This window comes from Dromiciops gliroides, chromosome 5, assembly GCF_019393635.1.
Source record: "Dromiciops gliroides isolate mDroGli1 chromosome 5, mDroGli1.pri, whole genome shotgun sequence".
In the NCBI taxonomy this organism is placed as follows: domain Eukaryota; kingdom Metazoa; phylum Chordata; class Mammalia; order Microbiotheria; family Microbiotheriidae; genus Dromiciops; species Dromiciops gliroides.
In genome coordinates this window covers 192,302,556-192,328,851 of record NC_057865.1, presented here as the reverse complement: position 1 = coordinate 192,328,851, position 26,296 = coordinate 192,302,556, and the positions used below count along the sequence as shown (strand labels likewise).

General features: G+C 34.0%; 1 protein-coding gene across 4 annotated transcripts in view; it reads left to right on the top strand.

Moving 5' to 3' along the window:
- The window catches only part of LOC122728221 (activating transcription factor 7 interacting protein), a 140,247-nt gene that overhangs the window by 50,757 nt on the left and 63,194 nt on the right, over positions 1-26,296 (top strand). The window contains exon 1 of one of the 4 annotated variants that reach the window (XM_043966546.1): positions 17,074-17,148. The exons of 1 other annotated variant lie outside the window; for it this stretch is intronic. Coding sequence is in view for 1 of the 3 variants with exons in the window: in XM_043966543.1 (XP_043822478.1) it covers positions 19,078-19,091 (14 nt within the window). In the remaining 2 variants the exon portion in view is untranslated. Of the gene's footprint in view, positions 1-17,073; positions 17,149-19,051; positions 19,101-26,296 lie in introns of those variants that run through there. 2 more of the 4 variants (XM_043966545.1, XM_043966543.1) reach the window with 2 other exon arrangements.

Here is a 26,296-nt window from a genome sequence, read left to right as displayed (position 1 = left end):
TCATTCTACCTACAATTATAAAAACTATAAAATTACAAAAATCATGACTATTTATGTGGGATGTTTTATAAGAAGTAATCTGGCAAGACCTTATGCTTATTGTTATCTGCAAGACTAAATTACATTTCTTTATCTTATAAACTTTATCATATTTTTAAAAGAAGTAAATTACAACTTGAAAGATGTTTTAACATAATGTAATAATCACATATAAACTTAATTGTGATGTTTTACTTGTTTTTATTTGAACAAAGATTTGTAAAATTTGGCTTACCACTGAACAATCTTAAATTTGGTTCTGTATCATGTTTATTTCAGTATTTTGAGTAAAATGAGAAAAGACTTGCTCCTGCAAATATGTGGCAGAAAATGGTAGAAAAACTAGTTACAATAGAAATTATTTAGTTTTCTACTAATTAATGATAAATACTGTATTAAATGACATTAACAATGTTTAATATCTAAATTAACCTTTGTAAAGAATGAATTTCTTCAGAAATTACTTTCTTCTCTTCTACCACTTATACTCTTACAGAAACTCAATTGAATGACTGACTATTGTTGCCAACCAGTTCATTTGATAATACCATACATAAGTGGAGAATGAGTTTAAATCAGCAAACAGCCTTAATACCACAATGGGAAGCTGTAAATGGTTTGTTTTTCCAGAACTTTTGTGACATTCTGTGGTAATTTCAAGATGATCTGTAATGTGCATGCCTAGTGATCATAGCTTTTAAATGTCTGACATTCATGGGACAAGAATGCAAACATTTTTAACATCTTGATCACATGATTACATAGCTGGTGAGGTACAATTACAGAGTAATAAGAGGAAAATGAGGGAGCTACTCTGGTGCACTGTATAGAATTCAAGTAAGAGTTTAATACTCTGAACATCCCTTGGGAATCTAGTTTGCTTGAATGTTGAAGCCTTGTGAAGGTTTGGAAACAATTTGATGATAGGTTGAGAAACTTCAAGAACATGTTTGTTCAGATGGGGTCCAAATTTGATTTAATTGCTGCATGAACACCAAAATTGTCATGTGCTGGAGTGTAATAGTTTCTAATTGCTGCAGAAACAAACCTATAATGCTTCAAATGAGCATATATTTCTTTTCACAGAGGAAAACTATATTTTATGAAATATATTGGACATTTTATAACTGCTTAAGGCACCATTAGAAAATTTTTAGTATTAACTCCTTGGACCATCCTTGGAAACTAAGCAGTTTGTGAAACACTAACTGGGAACCATATCTGTGATAGACAAATGAATGTTTAGTAAATAATACAGTGTGTGAAAGTTCACATTTGAAGTTTTTGGACTGTTCTGATTCTGTATCATCTTTTAAATATAGCCACTGGGAATGCTATTTAATGTTATATGGTTTGCTGTCTAAAAAGAGTTGTATATTAGATATTTAAAAAAATAATTAAATGTAAAATTGACCATTTCTCCTTCAGTTAACCACACCAATTAATAGGCTATTTTGATGATGAGGACATAATCAAGGTAAAGCTTTTGATCTGGTTACATCTTATCCTGATTATAGAGACAAGTACTGTTTTTTACATTGTCAGCCCAAAACTAGAAATTGATAGTAAATTTCTCACCACCAAAGGGAAATAATTTTCTCTTTGATATTTCTGGTAGAAGTGAAGGTTGTTTTAATAATTCATTTAGGTCATTTCTGATTTGTAGATATCCCCCCATCCCCCTTTTAGGTAATGAAATAATTTATTTTCTCATGTAAATGTACTTTTTAAATTTAAAAAAATTGTTAACCCAACTTACATAAAACATTTTAATACACAATGAAAGGGGGAAAAAGAGAATAGTGTATGAAGCCAAGAACTTTTATTACATACAGTTATTCCTTTAAGTGTACTTTAAGTTAAACAAGACAGCACAAAATTTTCCAGTGTGTTTCCCTTTTTAAATCTCTTGTTTTCATTGTATTTCATTGTACTTCCTTCCATCCCTTGTTTTGTTTTCTTTTTTCCATCTCTGTCACTACCTGCAAAATCCACTTGGAGGCCCTTCTTTACCCACCCCAGACCTTCCTTATAACACACTAAGTATAGTCAAGCAAAATAAATCAGCACAGTAACTGTATTTGAAAACACAGGTCAAAGGTTATATGTAATTTAATGTCTTTTTGGGTATACTTTGAAATTGCTTTTCAGAATGTTTTGTAACAATTCCCATACTCCCTTAAACAGCTGGCAGTTTTCCTCTTGTTATCTTTGCTAATATGATAATTGTATGGTAGGACCTCAGTTTTAAAAATGTTTATTTCTCTTATTAGTGATTTAGAGCATCTTTTCATATGGGTATCTAGAATTTATATTCTCTATTTTAGAAATTGCCTATTCATATGCTTGTTTGGTGAATGGTTCTTGTTCTTATCTACTTCTATCAAATCTTTCTTTATCTAGGTTATCAGATCTTTATCAGAGAAATTTACTGCTAGTATTTTCCTCTATTTGGTGTTTTCCTCCTAATTTATATATATTCCTGATATTATTGCATGTGAGAACCCTCAATCTCAACAGAGAAAATGATAATGAAAATATTTAAGAAAGAATAGATTGTCAAGAAAAATAAATCAAATTGTAAATATAAAAACTCTTAAGGTATTAGAATTCATGTTCTTGATGTCAGTCTTTGGACACTTTTGAAGAATTTACAGGTATCTTGATTGGTATTTTAGCTGGTATCTTGATTGCTTTACTGGTGCTTTGTCTCTGGGATTATTCCTCCTAATTCCCTGTCTCCACCATGAAGCTCTAACTAGGCTCAATTATGCATTCTCAAGTGTCTGCCAGATTTCTGGGAGTCTTAAACTTGGCCTATGCTGTTGCTAAGCGACTACTTGTGAAATCTTCTGGCTAGGTCTTTATTAGGAACAGAAGTGTAATTGAAATTGAGATTGAAGGAAAGGTTTTCCCCTGACTTTCTCTGCCATTTGAATTTGAATGAGCAGTTAAATCTTCAAGAAACAGACTCACAAATGAAGAGTAACAACATACCAGGAAAGTGCCAGCTCTTTATTGAAGTCTCCTTGTTTATATGTAGATTTTTAAGGAAGCAGTAGATTTCAGTGTAATGGTTAGGATAACTTAAAATAGTCTCTCAGATGGATCAGGTTAGTGTAGCCAAAAACATTCTTCATTTGTTTTATCTGTTAAAGTTTGCTTTTTTGGGTGTGATTTCTCCCTCATACCAGGTCTTTGTAGCTGATTTTTTAGAATTGCAGTGGCAAAAAAACATCTATGTAAATAGTAGAGGTATAATGTATTGTTAGTCTAGGTTAAACTATAGACAGTATGATTTCCATAAATATACTTAAGCATTTTCTTCAAGCTTTTTTTTTTTTTTAGTTCATCACCCTCAGGCCATCATCACCTTTACATCAATTTTATAAGCACATTGCCAAAAGTCTTATTTTTAAAGTTTAAAAAGACTTTAACATTGTGATAGGTTGCATTTATATAGCACTTTAAGGTTTGCAAATTGATTTTGGTTTTGGTTTTGGTTTTTTGGTTTTTTGTGAGGCATTTGGGGTTAAGTGACTTGCTCAGGGTCACACAGCTAGTAAGTCAAGTGTCTGAGGCCGGATTTGAACTCAGGTCCTCCTGAATCCAGGGCCAGTGCTCTATCCACTGTGCCACCTAGCTGTCCCTGCAAATTGATTTTAAAATAGCTAATTTTATTTTCACAACAATACTTGGCAGTAGATGCAATTATTATCCCCATTTTACAGGTGAGGAAAATGAGACAAACAGGTTTAAGTGCCCAGTGTCACATAGCTGATAGGTGTGCAGTGCTTGATTTAAAATAATCTCTTCCTGACTCTAGGGCCAGCACTCTCCATTGTGCCACCTAATTGCCTCAATCTAAATCAGTGCCCTTCAATTTGTAGATGAGGAAATTCATCCCAGAGTTTCAGTGGCTTTTCAAAGACACACTGGTCTAGGACTAGAACTATGGACTAGTGTCCATGAATCTTGCATCTCTATTCCTGATTCTCAAGACTTCATACTGCTTTATTTTTTAAAAGACTACAGTTTAGTCAAATCAAATCAACAAGTATCTAGTAAATGCTTATTATATCCCTGCCACCATATTCAGTGTTAGGGGTATAAAGACAGGCAAAAACACCCATAGCTCCCAAGGAGTGTACATTTTAGTGCAGGGAACTACTTATAAAATGACCAATGAGGTGACATGAGTTAGAGGATGCAGACAGTATCATTCTTTTTTGGCAGGGCAATGGGGGTTAAGTGACTTGCCCAGGGTCACACAGCTAGTAAGTGTCAAATGCCTGAGGCTGGCTTTGAACTCAGGTCCTCCTGAATCCAGGGCCAGTGCTTTATACACTGTGCCACCTAGCTGCCCCCTGTTGAAACTTCTGAAACTACATACCAAGATAAGGTTAAAATTGGGTACATGATTTAGACATAAAAGGTGAAATCATAAGCGGATTAAGAGAGCATGGAAAATTTTGCCATATCTATAGATAAGGGGAAAATGTATGACCAAATGAGAGAGAGTGTGCACATTATGGGATGTGAAATGGATAGTTTTGATTGCATTAAATTTAAAAGGGTTTGCACAAACAAAAACTAATACAGCCAAGATTAGAAAGAAAGCAGGAAACTCAAGGAAAAAATTTACAGCAAGTTTCTCTGATAATATAGAGAGAACTGAGTCACATTTATAAGAATATGAGTATTTTCACAGTTGAGAAATGGTCAAAAGATACAGGTAGTTTTCTTTAAAAAAATTTTTTTTTAATGAGGCAATGAGGGTTAAGTGACTTGCCCAACGTCACATAGCTAGTAAGTATTAAGTGTCTGAGGCTGGCTTTGAACTCGGGTCTTCCTGAATCCAGGGCCGGTGCTCTATCCACTGCGCCACCTAGCTGCCCCCCAAACAGGTAGGTTTGATTTCTTCTTTTGAAAACTATCTGTAGTTATGAAAAAGGGCTCCTAAATCACTATTGATTAGAGAAATACAAATCAAGAGTTCCAAGGTACCATCTTACACCTATCAGATTAGCTAGTATGACAGAAATGAAAAATAATAAATGTTGGAGGGGATATGGGAAAATTGGAACACCACATCACTGTTGGTAGAGTTGTGAACTGATCCAGTCTATCTGTAGAGCAATTTGGAGTGCTGCCCAATGGGCTATAAAATTGTGCATAGCCTTTGACCTAGCAATACCACTACTAGGTCAATGAGAGCAAAGAAAAAGGACAAGTACCTTATGTACAAAACTAAAGCAGCTCTTTTTGTGAAAGTGTCAAAGAATTGTAAATTGAGATTATGCCCATCAATTGGGGTATATCAAGTTGTGGTATATGATTGTGATGCAATATTATTATGGCATAAGAAATGATGAGCAGGATTCTCTCAGAAAACCTGGAAAGACATATCACCTGGTGCAAAGTGAGCGCAAACATTTATAAATAGTAACAGCAGTATATTCTATAATGATCAACTGTGAATGATGTAGCTATTTTCAGCAATACAGTAATCCAAAACAAGGACTTATGATTTTAAAAAATACTATCTACCTCCAGGAGAACAAAACAAAACTGAAGTATGAATGCAGTTGGAAGCATACTTTTTAAACTTTCTTTTTCTTGATTTTTTTGGTTTGTTTATTTTGTGTGTTTTTTTCTCTCAGTTTTGTTATTCTCTACTTTGAATTTTCAGAATTTCTGGTGTTTTTCTGACTTTTTGCTTTGCTGCTTTTTCCAGGGTTGTTTTTTTTTTTAAAGTTGCACACTAAATTAATGTGTTTTTTCCTCTCCTTTGAACCTTTTTTGGTGTTACATAGTTTCCCTTAATTATTATGTTACTTGTGCCTTAAATGTTTTGGTAGGTTTGAATCATTTTTGTAATTTAAAATTTTATTATCAATTGTTTATATGGTTTATTATTGGACCTGCTCTCTTTAAGATTATATCATTTTCATAATTCGAATCCTTTCTTCACATGCCTTTTATTGAGTTATAGATAGTAAGATATGTGTTTAATAATTATACTTCTTGCATTTATCTGTGAGAGGTTTTTTTATACCTGTCTCATGCTGTTTTTCTAAAGCTACGGACCCTGTTCAGTGCTGAGAACTATGTATGTTCCTTTTGTTTTCCATCCAGTAATTGTCATAAATCTACCAGAGATAAGTCAATTTTTTTTCAGTTCAGGTATTTAATTTTTTCTTTATTATTTGTGGGTGGTTATATTTTCTATCTTTCTTTTTCTTTCTTTTCTTTTTTTTTTGTGGGGCAATGAGGATTAACTGACTTGCCCAGGGTCACATAGTGTCAAGTGTCTGAGGTTGAATTTGAATTCAGGTCCTTCTGAATCCAGGGCCAGTGCTTTATCCACTGCTCCACCTAGCTGCCCCCTTTCTTCCTTCCTGGTACAAGAGGTCTCATAATTTCTCTGTCCTTGCCATATTTTGATTGGCTTTTTCATTAAGTATCTATACTCTGCTTTTTGTTCTATTATTAGTATTTTAAATTCATTATATAGTGATTTTAAATAAGTTTTTTCTGCTTACCTTAGTCATATTTGTTTTACTTTTATATTGTCTGAGACCATGATTGTTTTTGTTCAAGTATGTTTCTGATTTTTTTTGGGGGGGGGTTACTGGGCAGTGAGGGTTAAGTGACTTGCCCAGGGTCACACAGCTAGTGTCAAGTGTCTGAGGCCAGATTTGAACTTGGGTCCTCCTGAATCCAGGGCCAGTGCTTTATCCATTGCGCCACCTAGCTTCCCCCTCAAGTATGTCTCTTATAAACATTTTATTATATTTTACTTTAAAAATTGTTTATATGTGTACAGCCCCATCACATTTAGTTATGTTTACTAATTGTGTATTTCTCTCTACCATCCTTTAATACTTTGTCCCTTCTATCCTTTATACAAAGAAAAAGGAGGTGAGGGGAGAAAATGAATTGGATCACAGTACTAATTGAAGTGCTATGATCCCGTTTCTCTACCCCTCCTTTCCTCTCACAACCCAGATTCAGATAATTGAGTCTTTTATCTCCTTTTAATCCTCCTACTTCATTTGTGATCCACAATATAAGGATAACCTTTTCCTTTTCCTTCTTTTTTTCTTTTGTGGGGCAATAAGGGTTAAGTGACTTGCCCAGGGTCACACAGCTAGTAAGTGTCAAGTGTCTAATGACAGATTTGAACTCATAACCAACCATGTCCTTTCTTTGATTCTTCCCTCCCAGTCCCTATTTACCCTCTTAAACTCTGTCTCCCCATCCCTCTTGTTGAATTTAATACATTTCTGTACTATACTCTGTATTTATATATGTATGGGCATTGCAACCTTATTTTTAACCAGTTCATAGAAGAGTGAGGTTTGTGAGACACCTCCATTTCTCATCCTCTCCATTTTTGTATACTATTCTTTTGGTGTCCTTCCTTATCTGGTTTCTTTTCATGGTATATTCCTTTCTCTTTTTATTCAACAAAACAAGGTGGGGGTGGGGGGCTGGGGATATATCCCAGGGGCCTACATTTGTCTTTATGCCTTGGTCACTGTCGAAGACAGTATTCTCAATTTGTCTCTTTTTATCCTTTTAGAATTTAATCATTTGATCATTTAACTCTCTATAACTACACAAATGTATTCACTTTTCTGTGTCTCTTGTTTTTTGTTTGTGTTTGAAAGATTCTCTCAGTTCTTTTTTTCAATAATGCTTCAATGTCTTCTAGTCTATTAAAGCTCCATTTCTCTCCCCACCCCACTAATAGCATTATACTCTTTTTTGCAGGATATATTTTTCTGGATTGTTAATTTTTCCTCCCTTTCTTTGGAATGTTACATTCCCAAATTCCCTCTTCTTTAAAGTAATGTTAACTTGTGTGATCCTGAATGTGGTTTTCTGGTACTTTAACTCTTTTTGTTGCTTGCAGTATTTTTTCTTACATCTGGAAGCTCTAGATATTGATTATGACATATTTAAGGGTTTTCATTCAAGAGGTGATAAATAGATTACTTTTGCTTTTATTTTGCCCTCTTGTTTTAATGGATTTTGGGCAGTCTTTTTTATGATTTCTTGAAGTATAGTGTCCAAGTTTTTTCTTAGGTTATGGTTTTCAGAGAGTCTGATGAATCTTAAATTATATCTCCTTGATTTGTTTTCTGGGTCAGTTGTTTGTAGTAGTTTGTAGTAGTTGATAACTGTTTTGTATATGCTGTTTTTCAGAGTGCATTTCAGTGCATTTTCTTTTTTACCTCATATTCTCTATCCATTTTAAAATATTAGGTCATTTATTTTATCATTTTATTATTGTTTTCAAAGCAGTTTATATACATTACCTCATTTTATTCTCACCAGAACTCTCTGGAGGTATTATTTATACTTTAGATACTTTTATTTTACCCATTTTACATAGGAGAAAACTGGTGTTGAGAAGGCATAAGTGACTTGCCTGGAGTCACAGCTAGTAAGTTGTTTCATGCAAAATTTGAACTTAAGTCATCCTGACTCCAAATACAGCACTCCATCCACTACACCATTTCACTGCTCTGAAAAGACATTGACAAGAACTGCTCAGGATGTTAGTCTGCATCAGTGGGTAAAGTATTTTCCTAAGTATGTTCTCCCCCCCAAGTTTATAACAGATGTGATACCAACCTATTTACAGGTTTATATTGTTTTAAAGACCTTATCATTGTTATTACTGCCAAAGATACAAATAACAGCCCCTCTTGAAATTTTTATAACCCAGATGCTGATCTCATTCAGAGTCTCTCCAAATTCAGAGAGGCTTGTCCTCAGATGACAGATATAATGTGTCAAATACAATTACATAATTAAAGCTTTCCTAGTTTAAAAGTGATTTAAATTTAGTAGAATATAAAGTTCTTGAGGACATGGGACTAATTTTTTGGGGGTTTTTTTGTCCTTATATTCCTTGCACCAATTATAGTGCCTTGTATACAATAAGAACTTAATAATTGTTAGTTCTTAAGTAGGAGCTCTCAGTTTTGTTCTCTGTGGCATAGATTGGATTTTAAAATCCAATTACCACCTGCATGCCAAGATGAGTCATTATCTTGTAGTACTCTTTTTTCGATATGTACTCATATTTTATTTATTAAGCTTATAAAATTTAATATAATAATGTAAAGAACAAATTATGAAAATTATCACAGCATGGCATAGTTGATAGCTGACCAGGAAGCCAGGAAAACCTGTTTTCAAGTTCCTCTCTGACACTGTCCCTGGGCTAGTAACTTTAGTTTTTTTGTGCTCTAAGCAGCTCTTTTAAGACTTTAGAGTGCAAAAAAGGTGCTGACCTGTGTGGGTGGAAGGAGTTTCTTTACTGGAGAGTCTCTTATACTAGTGAAATCACAGGATTTGTCCCTGTATCTATCTATCTGTAGTGGCTCTTGATCCTAGCTGCAATGTTCTCTAAGGCCAGAAGCGAATTGTTTGTCTTAGTTGTAAATGTGTTTACACATCAATAGAATGAGTCAACATATAAGTACAGAATATTCCATCACTTTAATGACTTTACGCTTATTTGGAACTAACCTCAAGTAGTAGTAGTAGTTGTTAAATCAAATTTACTATGACACATGATATGTCCTTATTTGCAGATCAATAATTCAACAAATATTTAAATACCTACTTGGGCAGAGCATTCCCTATTCTTTTTTTTTTTTTAAAGAGCATTCGTTACTTTATTTTGAGGGGCAATGAGGGTTAAGTGACTTGCCCAGGGTCACACAGCTAGTGTCAAGTGTCTGAGGCCAAATTTGAACTCAGGTCCTCCTGACTCCAGGGCCGGCGCTCTATTCACTATGGCGGCCCCCCCCCCCCATGTTAATCTTTTAAGGAAGAAAAACAAGATCCTTTCCTTCATGGATTTTTGAACACTAAATCCGTATTTTTGGATTTAATATCCCAAGACTATCCATCAGGTGGATTAAAATAGAACAGTTTTGAAAGATGGCAGATTGGATAGAGGACTAGACTTGAAGTCAGGAAGATTCATCTCCATGAGTTCAAATCTTGCCTCAGACACTTCCTAGCTGTGTGTCCTTCTGCAAGCCACTTAACCCTGTTTGCCTCAGTTTTCTTATCTGTAAAATGAGCTGGAGAAGGAAATAGCAAACCCCTCCAATACCTTTGCCAAGAAAACCCCAAATGGGGTCACAAAGAATCAGACACAACTGTAGTATCTGCCTCAGATATTCTTAATACACATATACTCTGTGACTTTTCTGATCATTGACATATCATAATCTGGACAATAAACATTCTTCATTTTATTTTTCCTGTATATATAATTAGGTCAAAATCTGTTGCATGAGTATGTTTCATTTTCAATTGCTTAATCCAGGAGTTCCTCAGATCAATGAAATCACAGGTCCAGTCCTTATCCCTTTCTTCTTTGCCAATTTGTTCATTATATTTTAAAATTACAAAGTTCTTTTAATTTATGTTTCTCTTATTATTTGGAACATTTTAAATATGGTTGCTGATAGTTTGCCTTTTTTGGGGGGAGGGGTGGATAAAGTAGTTGGGTTAAGTGACTTGCCCAGGGTCACACAGGTAGTGTCAAGTGTTTGAGGCTAAATAGGATTTCTCATTAATATCAGGAGTAAAAACAGTTGTGTGTTTTTTAAAAACAGCTTCAGCGGGGCAGCTAGGTGGCGCAGTGGATAGAGCACCGGCCCTGGAATCAGGAGTACCTGAGTTCAAATCTGGCCTCAGACACTTAACACTTACTAGCTGTGTGACCTTGGGCAAGTCACTTAACCCCAATTGCCTCACATAAAAAAAAAAAAACCAGCTTCAGCAAGCCAACTGTTAAAATTTCAGTGTCAACACTTATACTTCAGACAAAATTTCAGTATGAGCATTGACACCTCATAAATGGGCAAATGCTCCAAATGAAGGCTTGATTTATTGTTTTGTTGCTTCTTAGATTTAAGAGAATGATGGGAGAAATGTTAATAATGCATTTTATACTTAAAAGTGTATACTGCACATATTTTCTCCTTGGAGAGTTGGTTGTTAAACATTTACCAAGACATTCCTGGGTAAAGATGCTCCTTACTATTAGTATTATTTGATATTTGAATATTTGCAATGCTAATTATAAAAATAAGACAAGGAAAATAAATTTAGGGAATAAGGATTAGTTAAGAAAAAAATGAAATTATCTTTATTGGAGACAACTAATAACAGTCATAGGATAAAATCAGCATTTCTTTATATATTAATAGAATCTTGGATACTAAATAGAAAAATCCTAAACTACAAAATGAATATCTTATTTACTAATTTACCAAGCAAATTCAGGTCTTAATGCAATACAATAAAAACAGTCTTTGTCAAAAATAAAGGAACATGTAAATAATTGGACAATTAGTCCTTCATTTGTAAATCAGTGGAACAGAATAGATTAAACAAGACCTAGAGGGAAAAAAGCATAATGCTTCAGTCTTCCATAATCCCAAGAACACAAAACTTCATAGGAAAGTTTTGACAAATACTGGAAAAAAGCAAAAAAAACCCAAAACAGTTTGGCAGAAAATAGCCTTAGACCAATATTTTACATTGTCTACCTAAAATAAGCTTTTGATGATATAAAAATCTCAATATAAAATGTCAGTTTATAAGAGCTCAGAAAGAAGCATCAGGTTGGTGGGATAGATAGCTAACAGGCTAGAGGAAATCCCCGCCAAAGCCCCCCATATTTTTTATTGTTTTAAGCTTCGTTGAATGAATGAAACCAATGCAAGTAGAATATCAAGACATGTTTTTGAGTAAGGGAAATGGTATCATACATGTGGGATAAAAGTCTCATTTCCTTTTTTTGACAGGTTTCTTAGACTGATCAGTAGGTAGACAAATCTGTCTAAATATCTAAATTTAAGGATGGCATTTGAGAATTTTTTATGTTGCATTTATACAGAAGATGGAAAGATATAGGCTACATAATATCTCTTAGAGTAAAGTTGACTCAGAATTTATTTGGATATTCCTTTTTAGGTTAATATCAAGTTGATGAAAGATTTTGGTAGGTAACCTTAGTCATCTGTGCTTGCCCTTGTGCTGGTTAATATTTGAAGACATGACTTGGAGGGAGACAGATGACTTTTTAGGGAGTGAGGGAACATTATACAAAGCTGAAAGTGTAGAAAACATGGAGTTTATGAAAGAATATTGGGTTTAATAAGTAATAAAATGAAATAGGGAGAAATATAAAGTTTTACAGTTAGTTTCAAAAAACCAACTTCCAGTAGTGGAGGTGTGGAGAGATAGCTATAGGTTTATTCAATTTTTTTTTTTGAAAGAGGAAAAATTATGTATCTCAAGTTAAGAAGATCTGTTTGTAAAGTTACAAAATTAAATAGGCAATAATATATGGATATAAAATAAGTTTAATATAACAATGCCAAAAAAAGATTAGTTTATTGATAAGATGAAAATTTGGACTAATATTAAGTTATAGCTGTACTGATGAAACATGAAATTTTAACAGTTCTGTTTTATGGATAATTTAAAAATATAATGCCACCTTATTTGTACTTTGGGGATATGTTAATTTGGATAGCTGAAAGGTAAACTTTTTTTTTCTTTTTTCTTTTTCTTTCTTTTTAGTGAAGCAATTGAGGTTAAGTAACTTTAAGGCAACTGGAGTTAAGTGACTTGCCCAGGGTCACACAGCTAGTAAGTGTTAAGTATCTGAGGCTGGACCCGAATTTAGGTCCTCTTGACTCCAGGGCCAGTACTTTATCCACTGTGCCACCTAGCTGCCCTGAAAGGTAAACTTTTGATGGAAGGTTTCTTATTTGAAAATTTTCTCAGCATTAGCAAATATAGTATGTTAAATATAACTTATAGAATCAAAGAACTTTGCCTCAAAAAATAAGGGAAAGGAATAAGCATTTATTTTTCCCCCAATCTGAATAGTTATTTTTTTTTCCAGTTGCAAGTAAAAATAGTTTTTTAACACTTTTTTTGGTTTTGGTTTTTGTTGTTGTTGTTGTTGTTTTAGGGCAGTGAGGGTTAAGTGACTTGCCCAGGGTCACACAGCTAATAAGTATCAAGTGTCTGAGGTCGGATCTGAACTCAGGTCCTCCTAAATCCAGGGCTAGTGCTTTATCCACTGCGCCACCAGCTGCCCCCATTAACATTTGTTTTTATAAGATTTTGAGTTCCAAATTTTTCTCCTCTTCCCCCCTCCCCAAGACAGAAAGCACTATGATATAGGTTATATATGTACAATCATTTTAAACATTTATGCATTAGTTATGTTGTGAAAGAAGAATCAGAACAAAAGGGAAAATCCTCAAAAGATCCCCCCCCCAAAAAAAAGTAGAAACAGTTTGGTTATTAGAAAATGCTAATGCTTCAAAATCTTTTGCATTTTTAATTTGGCTTTGTCTTATGGAACGATGCTACATTTCTCCTTGTTTCTTCCTAATTCACCTCTGGTTTAAAAATGAGAATCCAGAGAATTACACATGAGAACAATTGTTTAGTAGAAAATATATTATTGCAGAAGTTGATCCTTAAATTCTAGAAACATAGTAGCCAGTCTCAATATTTATTAATAAAAGTATGACTGGGAGCAAATTAAAAGATGGCTAAAAGAATCAAGTTGTTATAAAATTATTATTCTTGCTTTTAACTTACCTTTAAAATTTCATATTTAACAAGGAGGGTTGAGTGTGGTTATCATGTCGATTTCTTGACTGATTGCTATCAGAGTCTACTGTTATGTAAAATTGTACTTTTCCTGTTGTGAGATTAAGAAAATACAGAAACTAGGTAATTTAGTTCATTTAGGCACTAAATCAATTTTATCTAGACATGACTGGTTTATCAGACACTGGAAGGGGAGAAAGCTTTGCTCATGCTAAAAATATTAATTACAAAACGGGAGTAGTAGAGACTTTAATGTGATTCTTAAGCAAAATGAAGAATGTTTTGAATTTGAATGCAGTTTTCTCTTATTTCTGTTGAAAGTAAAAATTTTTAACAACCTGACTGTACCATGATACATTATTTGAATGTCCCCTATTGCTAAGTTTCATTTTATGTGATAAAAACAGGTAGGTTTTATTTTATCCAAGGCAGGAATAATGCCTTTTGCTGCTAATAGTGCATATGTTTTCATAGCAGAGCTAGTATTTATAGTAGAATTTTTAAGGCTTTTATGAGGCAGAATTTAATTTCTCTCCTGTTTGCTCAGCGATCAACTTTTTGATTGATTAAGCAAAAATCCACAATATCTAATGATTATATGATGACCACAAGAGGTTCCCTTTTGGGGGTATAACATGTGGATTCCTTTATATATATATAATAGAAAATTTAAAAACCTTAGACTTGTTGATCTTATTTAAGAAAGGTTTTATGTTTACTTCTACCTAAGCAGCTCATGTATGTAAGAGTGGTTATAATATTTTTATGATTTTGGTAAATAATGCATGCTACCACTTAGTTTTCTAAGGAATATAGAGGCAATATATGGATATACACGCAAAAAGTATCTTATACATATGCATTTTTTGAGATTTCTAGATTCCCTGTTTTGGTCCAGGAAGGGATATTTTTGATCTAAGAAGTATTTAAGTTGTTAATCAATAAACCTTTATTAAATACTTAATAATGTGTCAGGCAGGGGGCAGCTAGGTGGCACAGTGGATAAAGCACTAGCCCTGGATTCAGGAGGACCTGAGTTCAAATGTGGCCTCAGACACTTGACACTTAACTAGCTGTGTGACCCTGGGCAAGTCACTTAACCCTCATTGCCCTGCAAAAAAAAAAAAAATGTGTCAGCCAGCTGGGGATCTAAAGGAAGGCAAAAGACTTGCAACTACCTTTGTTTTTGTATTTGTATAGCCAGCACTTAGCACAGTGACTGACATATATTGGGTGCTTAACAAATGCTTTCTATCCAGCCAGCCATTCACCCATTTATTCATCCATCGATTCATTTATTGAAAGACTAACTGGAGCCAGATATCATTCAGTCAATAAACATTTATTAAGCACCTACTATTTTCCAGGCACCATGCTAAACATTGGGCATACAAAGAAAGGCAAAAGATAATCCTTGCCCACAAAGAATTCAGTTCAGTGGAAGAGACAACATGGAAATTGTTATGTACAAACAAGATATAAACAGGATAAATTGGAGATAATTAAGAGGGAAGATGCTAGCATTAAGGCTTCCTTTAGAAGGTGAGATTTTAGCTGAAGGAAGCAAAGAAAACCTGAAGAGATAAAGGAGAGAATTCTAGTCCTAGGGGACAATCAGTGAAAATGCCCAGAGTCCAGAGATGGAGTGTTTTGTTCAGGGAATAGCAAGGAGGCCAGTGTCACTTTTCATGGAGTATTCGAGTTAGATGGAGTAAGGTGTTAAAAGTCTAGAAAAGGAGGAGGGGGGGGGACCAGGTTGTAAAGGGCTTTGAATTTCAGGGGATTTTATGTCTGATCCTTGAGTTGATAGGGACCCTACTTGTTGATAGTCTAGCTCTTACAAGCATTAATTGATCTGTTCTAGTACTTAGCTGTCATTGAAGACATGAAAATTCTTTTCCATGGGCCCAGGGTTGTTAAGTCTAACCACCTGGGCCATATCTCAGTAGGTTGGTATAGGGAACTTATGGTGAGGAGAACTCCTACCAATGGATATCTGAAATTTCTAGGGGCACTGAGAATCCTAGTGACTTTTCCCTAGGTTTATAATGTCAAGAGGTGAATTCTAAAGCCAAATAGACCTGACTCCCAAGTCAGAAATGGTAGGGTCAAGATTATAGTTTCTAAAGATTTCACACTTTGGCTTTTATTTGTGACCATTATAAATGGATAAAGGAGATTAATAAATAAATTAGAACAAAGATTAGTGGGTAAGATGTTAAATGGCATCCTGCTGACCAGTTAAATGGCATCCTGCAGTGTAACTCGCCTAAAAATACTGCAGCTAAGCATTTGACAAATACAATTTTTATGTTAAATCAGGGAAGAAGATTAAAGAATTGAGCAGAAGCAGTCATGTGTGTTGCACTTTGCTTTAAAGTAATGGTGGCAATTCTTGGTTGTCATCTTCCCAGAAATGGGTATGATATTTTGCTAAATATAGTAATAAAACAGTGGACCCACCAGCAAAGACCATTTATTTGAAGATTAGTATAAAAAACCCCAACTATTTAAATTTGAGCAAGTCAGAGCTCAAAGGTGGCTTAATAGTTTTGTCAGTTTTGTTTCATGCAAAGAAAGCTGTTATCCACTTTTGTGTATGGTAGTCTTTTTTAGCTGTGATTTTATGAGATACTATTTTTTATTTCTAGGGTCCCCAAAACACTTGTTTTAGTGCAAATTATACTTAGAAACATGTCATGGAGCACTTTTAAGGATGATGGAGGAGGTTCCAAATCAAATAATGGTAGATTGAAAAATTTGCAGATCACCTATTAAACACTTTAAAAGAGGAATTTAATTTCAAGCCAAGTCATTTTAAAAAATGAATTTAAAACTTATAATATCCAGGGGAGTCATTCACCCACCACATTCTATAATAGTATAAAAATAATTGAGGATAGAAGTTTCTATATTAAAAGTAGGACCCACAAAACATTTTAAGTTCTTTAACTTTGGGTTGTTTTTTTTTTCATGTCTCTTTAAAATTTTAGTCAGCTTTAGTCTGGTCTCATATCAAATTACAGGTATTATTACTGAGGCAAATGGCAAAATGACACCACATTTGTACTTTGTAACATTTAATCAAATAATAAGGAGAAATCAATTTCTTGTGCCATTCATTAGCTATTTTTGAGAATCTGGTAATATTGAGATACCTTTTTTCCTTGATGCATAGTTCACCTTTGTTTTCACAGTCTGAATTATTAGTTTAGTACTTGCCCTCATCTGCTTCCCTTGTTGCTGGGCAGGCTCTGTGGAAACAGTGTCTCATTGGTTTTCAGGCAGCTACTTCTTCGAGCCAATCAGATAATGAGTGAATTTCAGTTCTCTACCAGTACTGAAGTAGGGAAGGATCGAATGATTTATTTTTCCTGTTGGGAGAGTATGTCAGCTAAAAGGATATGGCTGCAGCAGGCTCCCTCTGGGGTATGTTTGAAAAATTACAAGGTTCATCTTTGTTTGAAGGAAAAAAATGTGGTTTAAAAATGTATTTATATGGATTAATCTTTAAAATCTATAAAATATTGAGTATAAGCCTTTAAAAATATATTCCACTGATAAAAATCCCTTGTATTTATTTTATGATTTAAATATTGAACAGGAAATTGATATAATAATAATAGAAAAATTTCCTCAAAACTTAACATGGAAACTAATTTTGTAATCAAACTATTTTCCGTTATGCTTCGAAGAGGTGATTTATAACTTGTTTTAAAGGTAGTAAGTAGACCACATTTAAAACAATTAAAATTTTTATGAGTTAAAAACATAAATTATTTTTAAGGCAGAATCAAGATACATTCTCACTAGAAATTAGGAATTTTAAACTAATTAGATCTTTTTTTAACTAATTAGATAATTTTAAACAGATTCAGTACACAGTAAATTATCATAGAGGAGCATAGGAATCTTTAAAAATCAGGAACTAGAATAACTAGGATAATATAGCAACATAACAAACAAGCCCTTTTATATTGAATTTAACATAACTAAGATAATATAGCAATGTTATAGCAAAACAAACCCTTTTACATTGATTTTTGTTTGTCCCTTTTCATTTATAAATGCTTTATTGTTAAACTTAATTTTTAGGCATTCTCATTTTTATCCTCTAAATGTTTTCTGGAGTAATGTGACCTTGTTGGGGGCGGGGAGGGGGGGGTGTCTTTGGTTTTCTAGATAGCAATTGATTCCACATCTAGAAAAATTGATGGTCAGTCATTAAACTATGAATAGTTTTCATTAACCACATAGGGCTTATTAAACAATTTATATTATTTTGTATCATATTGTTATTGTACTATGTACAATAGTAGACTTGGACATTGAATATCGTATTCTAGATTACTTGTATTATGCAAAGAACCACATTGCACCAGTCTGGGTTCCTTGTTTTGTTTAACTCTCCTTCTCTGTGACCTTCTCATTGTCTGTTTCCTGTTGCCAGGCAGGATTCAGAAAGCTGGTTGCTCATTGGATGACTTGTGAGCAGCTCTTGAACAGCTTCTTAAAATTCTTGAGCTTTTTTGAGATGGCAGATTGTAGGCTAATACTTCTCTTTGTTGTTTCGTTGCAGTGATTTTTTTTTTTCTAATGGAACAGAGGAGAGAAAATGTACAGTTTGGAACAGGAAGCAGCATTTTTCATTTTACTTTAGGAGAAATTTTAGTTTTACCAGTCCATTCTTGGTTATTTTAATCCTTTAGTGGAATGAAAAATCCTTGCTAATGCTGAAAGCTATTTTATCAGAGATAAATTATTTCCAGAAAGCATCTACTAATTCTCAGCCTCAATTTATAATGCAGGTGGAGAGAATTATTAAGACTCTTTTAAATGGCTCTATCAAATGTTTATACATTTCTTTATGCCACAAGAGCAAAAATAATTAAATGTGCGAGTTGATTAAATTTTTTTGATATTTATGTCTGGCATTGGGAGCAGTTTTCTATTCCTAAAATGTAAACATTTTATCCTGAAAAAAAAAATTGATTAACTACATGATGCTGATATTGGTAACTAAAAAGGATTTTTCTTAATGTAGAATGAGGAGAATTAAAAGCCACCAGCAAGAAAGGATCCAAAATGGTACTTATTAAACATTTTAACATTTTGTTTGTTAGTATTTAGCCTACATTGCCTAGCTCAGAGAAGGGTGCCACCCTTTTTTGATATGTAGCCTCTCTAAGAATTCCTTTTATTGATGCAAAACAAATTTCCAGAACAAGATAGCTGATTGGCTTGCACAAATATGGCTAAACCGGTCTGAACTGGTTTGCCAGATACTACTTCCTTGTTACTTCGATTTTGTTTTTCATTACCTACAGTGCCTGTAAAAGATCTGTTAATGGCTGCAGTATGCTCCCTTGTGGGTATGGATGGTAATTATTCTTTAATTCTCTCTATAATTCAATATAATATTAGTAAATCTAATGGTAGTTTTGTGATGGAACTACTTGTTTAATAACAGTCCTTGATTGTGCTTGCTTTATTGAATGTTCTGTGACTTTATAGTGTTCTGAATATTAAGAAAGTAAGTTCCTATTTCATATTAAAATTACCAAGTTAAAAATTCCTAGAGGATCCTTTCTTTGACATTTTTGTTTTGTTTTGATGGCATCATTGTAGATATACATAACTTATACTATATATTTGCAAACGGTATGACGGCATATACCTGTGTGAAGAATATTTACTTTGATATTAATTGTGCACAGCTGCCAGAGTACATAATATTCTTGGAATAACTTGAGTGAGGATCATATTCCAAAATGCCTTTTCCTATTTGCTTTCTGATTGTATTTATTACTTAAAATAAATTTTTGGTCATCAAAAAATCTAGTTGACAAATTTTACAAATTACAAGTTCACTTTTATATTTCATATTACAAGAACAAGCTATTTGTTTGCATTTATTGTCAGTACTCTTCTAATTCAACTCCCCTTTTAGTCATTTGCAGCCTAGAATCATTTTTGTAAATGATGGACTGAACAGGGTCCAGTCCAGTAAAGAGGTTTGTGGCTACCCCCGCAATATCCATTCTCCAGAGCTTTAAAAATTTTTATAAAACAATTTTCTTAGAGTAACCCTATGTAGTTTTGTCCCCATTTTACAGGTCAGGAAACTGAGGGTCAGAATGACATGCTAAGGGGCTATAGGAATTTGGAATCAAACCGAGATCTCCTGGTCACCAAGTGTTCTCTCAGGGGCATAAGACCCTGTGGTCTTATGGAGGCCAATTTAATATCTCTAACTGTATAATGACGTGACCCATTGACCGGCCCTAGCTTATTATGTGTGTAGATCTTTCAGTATAATGCCAAAGACAGACCATGCAGGAGGCTTTGTAGCTTCATTGAATCTGTAAGTGGGCATGACTCCAATCTATACTTGAAAGTAAGAGGTCTCATAGTCCGTCCCACACAGTGATTCCTTTTCCTTGTGGAGTATTTGTAAAACTGGATTTTTTGTTCTTGACTTCTCAAAGGATTCATACCAGGTTCTAGAAAGCAGAAGAAAGCAGCTGGAGGTTTGCCCAAGGTTACCCCTTTGTTTTGCTTCTTTGTTTCTTTTCTGTGTCTCTGTAGATGGCTTTTGTTACAGTTAAATTATTTTAGCCTTTATGCAGAAGTGGACATCCTAGGATTACTAGACTTTTTTCTCCTTCCTTCCTTCCTTTCTTTGTTTCTTTGTTTCTTTTTTTTTTTAAGTCAAGCAACAAGGAATTATATAGGTAATCATATAAAGCAGTTTGTAGCTTCTGCTTTTAGATTTTGATACAAGTAGTTTTCTTCTTAATTCTTTTTCTTAACTGCCTGGTATTTGAAGCTGGAGATAGTATAAATATTGATTTCTATTGAATTGTCAGAGATTGTTTCTTGAATGCCCTATTCAGTTCAATTCAGCAAGTAAATACTAAGCCCTTAACTGTGATAAGAAGCAAAAATGAAAACAAACATTTTCCTGGAGGTAAGGAGTAGAAATTTCATATATAAAGAGATATACTCATGCTCTCCCTCTTGATCTCTGAATGGAGAGTTAAGAGATTGGGAGTAGGTGCTCTGTTAGGGAGCCAGGAATGAAATAGGGAAAGTCTGAACTAGAGTGGTAAACAAATGAATAGAGAGAAAAAGGATGCATTTGAAAGATGATGTGAAAATAGAATATGTAAAACTTGATGATAGGAAGGGAGCCAAGAGCAAAGGTTGATTGGGTGAGGAGGCATACATAGGGACAGCGAAGTGAGGAACCTAGTTACTTAAGGATGGTGGTGCCAAAAAAGGGAAATTAGAAAGTTCCAAAACTGTTCAGACTCCTTATGATTTCCCCCCTCTTTGGTGGTTCTTTTATAAATGAGTTTAATTTCATTTTTTGAAATTGGATTGATGGTCTGTTAATTTAGGTATTTTTATAGCTAATCTTTCATTTCTTTAAAGTTTTCAATCTTGCTGGTTAAATATAATTGTGCATAGTATGTTCTGTTAGTAATTTGATTTTCCTCCACCTTAATTCATCAGGTTTAGCTAAAGGCTTACTAATTTTGTTTATTTTTATAGAGAACTAGCTTCTAAATTTTATGATCACTTACAGCGTTTTTCTTTTCCAATTTATCTCTCTCCTCTAATTTTCAAGATGTCCTCTTTTTTGGGTACTATTTGATTTTCTAAGAAGTTAAAAAATATTCTTGTTGTGTTATGCATGTTCTCAGAAATAAATTTTTCCCCCTGAGTACTGCTTTATCTGCAACTCAGTTGTTTTGCAGTTTTTCTCATTGTTATCATTCTTTTTTAGTTATTTTTCCTCTCCTATGTTCTTTGACTTATTCATTGTAGTAAATAATTCTTAAATCCCATGTAGGACTGTATCTCTTTTATTTTAATTTCATTAACATCAGTAAGTGATGTACTTATTATTTCTGTTTTTAAAGTTACATACTATTTCTTTGTGCCCTGGCACATGGTTTATTTATGTAAAGGAACCAATATATATTGAAAAATATTTGCAGTCTTGAATGCTAACATCCAGAGGATCTCCTTGCTTCTCCAACTCTAAATTCTCTACGTGTGTTCAGTTATGTATTTTCCTTTTTATTTAGCTTTCTATTAGATTTGTCTAGGTAGGAGAAAAGAACATTAAAGACTCCTATAATTATTATTATGTCTTTTTGTAATATAGGTAACTATCTTATGTATTTAGATGTGCATATCAATTGAGGCTTAAAAAATTTGATATTGATTCATTGTCTATGAATCTTTTAAGTATAAGATATCTCTCTTTTTCCCCTTCCTCTACTCTCTCTCTCTTCCCCCCTCCCCACCTTACTTAAACAAATACAAATAGTTGTCATAGTAGTTTGGATGCAAGGGAAAATTATCCCTCTACCCCCCCCCCCCCATGCCCCTTAATGGAAAGTGCAAGGGATAAGCTCAAAGAATCCTACCACATTCAGCATATAAAGAAAGAAAAAGAAAAGTTTTATTTTTTGATGCTGTGAATTTTTATTTTTGCTTGTCTTACCATGATTGCAGTACCTCCTTCTTTGGATTCATCTGGTTTATGTATTTTATTCTTGACACTTATTTTCATTCTATACATGTCTTTACTTTTTTTTTTTTTTTTTTTTGGCGGGGCAATGAGGGTTAAGTGACTTGCCCAGGGTCACACAGCTAGTAAGTGTCAAGTGTCTGAGGCTGGCTTTGAATTCAGGTCCTCCTGGATCCAGGGCCAGTGCTTTATCCATTTACTTTTTAGATGTATTCTGGTTTATCACATTTTGTTAGGTTTTTTCTTAATCATTTTGTAATTGTTTAATCCATTCACAGTTTTTTTGTTTTGTTTTGTTTTTTTTAGTGAGGCAATTGGGGTTAAGTGACTTGCCCAGGGTCACACAGCTAGTAAGTGTTAAGTGTCTGAGGCTGGATTTGAACTCAGGTCCTCCTGACTCCAGGGCTGGAGCTCTATCTACTGCACCACCTAGCTGCCCCAATCCATTCACATTTAAAATTATGATTGTTAGGCTTTATCTATCTCCATTTATCTTGTGTTCTTTTGTTTTGGTCCCCATCTACAACTTACTTTTTAAAAAATTATTAGATAATTTTTTAAAAATTCTGTACTTAGCACCAAATAAAATGAACATTTCTATACAGAGAGCAGAACAGAAAAATAGAATTGCATTTGCATCCATGAATTTGCACCTCCTGTAGTATCTTCTCTGCAAGGGAGGAAATTTGTACAACAAATCCAAAATGTTGTTTTCAAAGCTGTTCTGGGAAACTTCTACTGTAAAAAGAGAAGCAAACCAACTGACAGCTTGGGATTCCTGCCCATACTATTTTGTAACATATAAGAATATTGCGCTTCTTTTAAAAAATGCTCTACTTAAAAGAGACTCTGCTACTAGAGGATACTTGAATGGAGGCACAACTTCATCAATTCTGCTGAATTTTATTATAAAATGCCTAGTATATTCCAATCGGACAACTGGGTATAATATAGTACATGTATTCATTTGAATATTTTAATTTGAATAGTTTATAAATGCAGAATTTTGTAAAAGTTAGGCTATCAGCTTACTTAGACTATCACTTTTATTTGGTGTTGTCTTCTAGGTGAAGTAACAAAAGTTGTGCCAGATAGCTAATTTGTTCATAATAGGGAATGAATTTAAATGGTTACTATGTTTTTTAAAACTATGAGCTTTTTACATTGTTTAAAGCATCATGTCTTTATTTTAAGATTAACCCACAAACACCACTTTTTTGTGTTTTCTATTTTGTAAACATTTAGAAAGTCCTTATCTGTTAGTTATTCTCTTGAGTCTAAGATAAAGTGTTCAATCTTAGAGTATTTTGGATATTTACTTACCTTTTTATGCCTGTCCCGCATTTACTATGAATTTATAGTGCATTTGCCCCTGTGACATCATCCCTCTTTACCTTGTACACTCCAAATACTAGAATGAGGCTTATGAGATTTTTCCTCTTTAAATTTTGAGATTTCCATGTTCTACTAAAACATTTTATTCTTTCATAACTTCATGTTCCAAGTTATTGACAGTTTGTTGCCCTGAACCTCCACCCATCTTTTTTTTTCTTCATATCTGGCTATATATAATTATACATGTATTTTATTTCTGAATTTTAATTTATTTTTTTTTATATCACCTTTTTTCCTGAACATATTCTTCCACTTTCTCCTACCATCCCTTGTAATAAAAGAAAATTTAAAGGGAATGAAAAAAAAAAACACCAGTTCTGCAAACTGAATACCAAATCTGACAGTTTTTCAGTGAAATTTCATAGCTTGAGCTGTAAATTAAGGTAGTATTTATTTTAATAAAAGCCCATAGTAGATTTTTCTTCAACAAACATTATGTAAAACAATGATAAACACCAAAGGTTATAATTGAGACAAGTAACAGATGTTTTCGCAAGTGCTTTAGTATTTGTATGAACATCATCCTGTGATCTTGGGGCACAAGTCCTAAACTAGGATGGCCTTTTCTCCTCCCAGGAATATGTAATCTTGACCTACTTTGGCTACATTTGTGGCTTCTCTTATATTATATCTTGCATATCTTTCAGAATTTTCACAACTCTCTGTAGACATCTGAGGGCTTAAGATTTCATTAATCCCCATCTTCTTTGATATTTGTCAATCATCAGGAAGACATTAAGTGCCTGCAATTAGTTGATAGATACTATTTTAGGATCATATATTTTAGATCTGGAAGAGGTCTTCAAGGCCTTTGAGTCCATCCCCCTCATTTGCTTATTGTGGTATAGGGCTTGGTAGCTGGCATATGGTATGTGGGCAGTTTTCTGCTTAAAGTTCTTTTGGTGAGATTGCAGGTTTTCAGGCAAATTTAAACTGTTACAGAAATCCACATGCCCTTCTCAGATGCTACCTTCTTAACTAGCAGTTCACTCACAACCTTTTTTTTTTCTTTCTGAAGCCCCTACCTATAATCAACAGTAATGATGAAAAATGCCACCCACACTCTTAAAGTAATCAGATTCATGCCCAGGTATAATGACAACTGTAGAAGTTCCTTCAAGTGCTCTCATTTGTCTTTAGACAAATTACCAGAAGTGAGTAAGTAATAGCTGTCTGTTTGGCCATTCTCATAAGTCTCTGCACATATAGGATGCACATCTTGTAAAGCTGTCATCTCTCCTTATTTTTCATGTCATCTTAGCACAAAGCTGCTTCATTACCCTCTCAGTGACCAACCACCACCACTACTTACTTAAGTCTTTTTTTCTGGAGCCAGTATTTAATAGCTTCTCTCCTAGTAGCTATGTGAAATTCTCCTAATCATTCCTTGAAGCTAGCAAAGCTTCTGGGGCAGGGGAAGAAGGTCCAGTCTCTCTCTCTCTCTCTCTCTCTCTCTCTCTCTCTCTCTCTCTCCTTCCCCCCCCCCCCAGTTCCCTTAATGTAAAAGAATGTTTGGACAACAGTCATCCTATGCCCTGATTGCAGAGGCAAGTTTCTTGTTTCAAGACCCTCTCGTTCCTCTCGTCCCTCTCGTTGTCATTGTTCTTAAAATGTGGGGTTCAGAATTGTATCTAATATTCCAGATGTTGTCTTGGGAAGAATATTTATAGTGTATACATCCCTTGTTATGGATCCTAAAATTATTTAATTGAATTCGGCCAGAGATTAAATTCTTTTTTTTTTTTTTGTTTCCATGGAATACTGAAGGTTATTTTTCTACAATTCTTATTTTGAAAACATGAATTTTTTCTAACATGATTGATATATTAGGAAATGATTTCAGCATAATTTGAACTTCACATTTTTTATATTCCATTGTTTATGAGAAACATCAGATGAATACATAAAACTGTACCTAACTGAACTAAGATATACAAGAATATGTAGAACACACATGCACATACCTCAGACATTTACCTGCTACCTCAGTTCACCACATAAAGAAAGGATCTTACAGGGTTGCATTTTTTCTATTTGTGTTTGTGAATTTTTCTATTAAAAAAGTTATTCAACATCTTAAATATGTCTAAGCATCCTGGCTCAAAAACATCAATCAGTGCATGCAAAGGAAAGCTGTAAGTATTGGGGAGAAGTTTGAAATAATAAAGCATTTTAAAAGAAATGAAGAGAGCATTTGATACCTCCCCAGCAACCAAGCAGAATAAAGGAATCCACATTGCTGACCATCAGAAACAAACAACCCATGAAAAGAAAAGAAGCATCTATGGTTATAAGTGTTGTTCCCATAATCCCCATGTGCCCTGTGGTTTTTATTGCACAGTTTACATAGTGCAGTGGTTTAAAAAAAATTAAATTTATTGACCTGCACAATAATCAGCTTTTTACATCTTTTAAAAAAGTCTTGGGCAGCTAGGTGGCACAGTGGATAAAGCACTGGCCCTAGATTCAGGAGGATCTGAGTTCAAATCCAGCCTTAGCCACTTGATACTTACTAGCTGTGTGAGCCTGGACAAGTCACCTAACCCTCACTGCTCTGCCGCCCCCCCCCCCCAAAGTCTTAATATGTAACATATTCCCCTTTTGCTTCAGTCATTTGTTTTACAAGATTTGGGATTT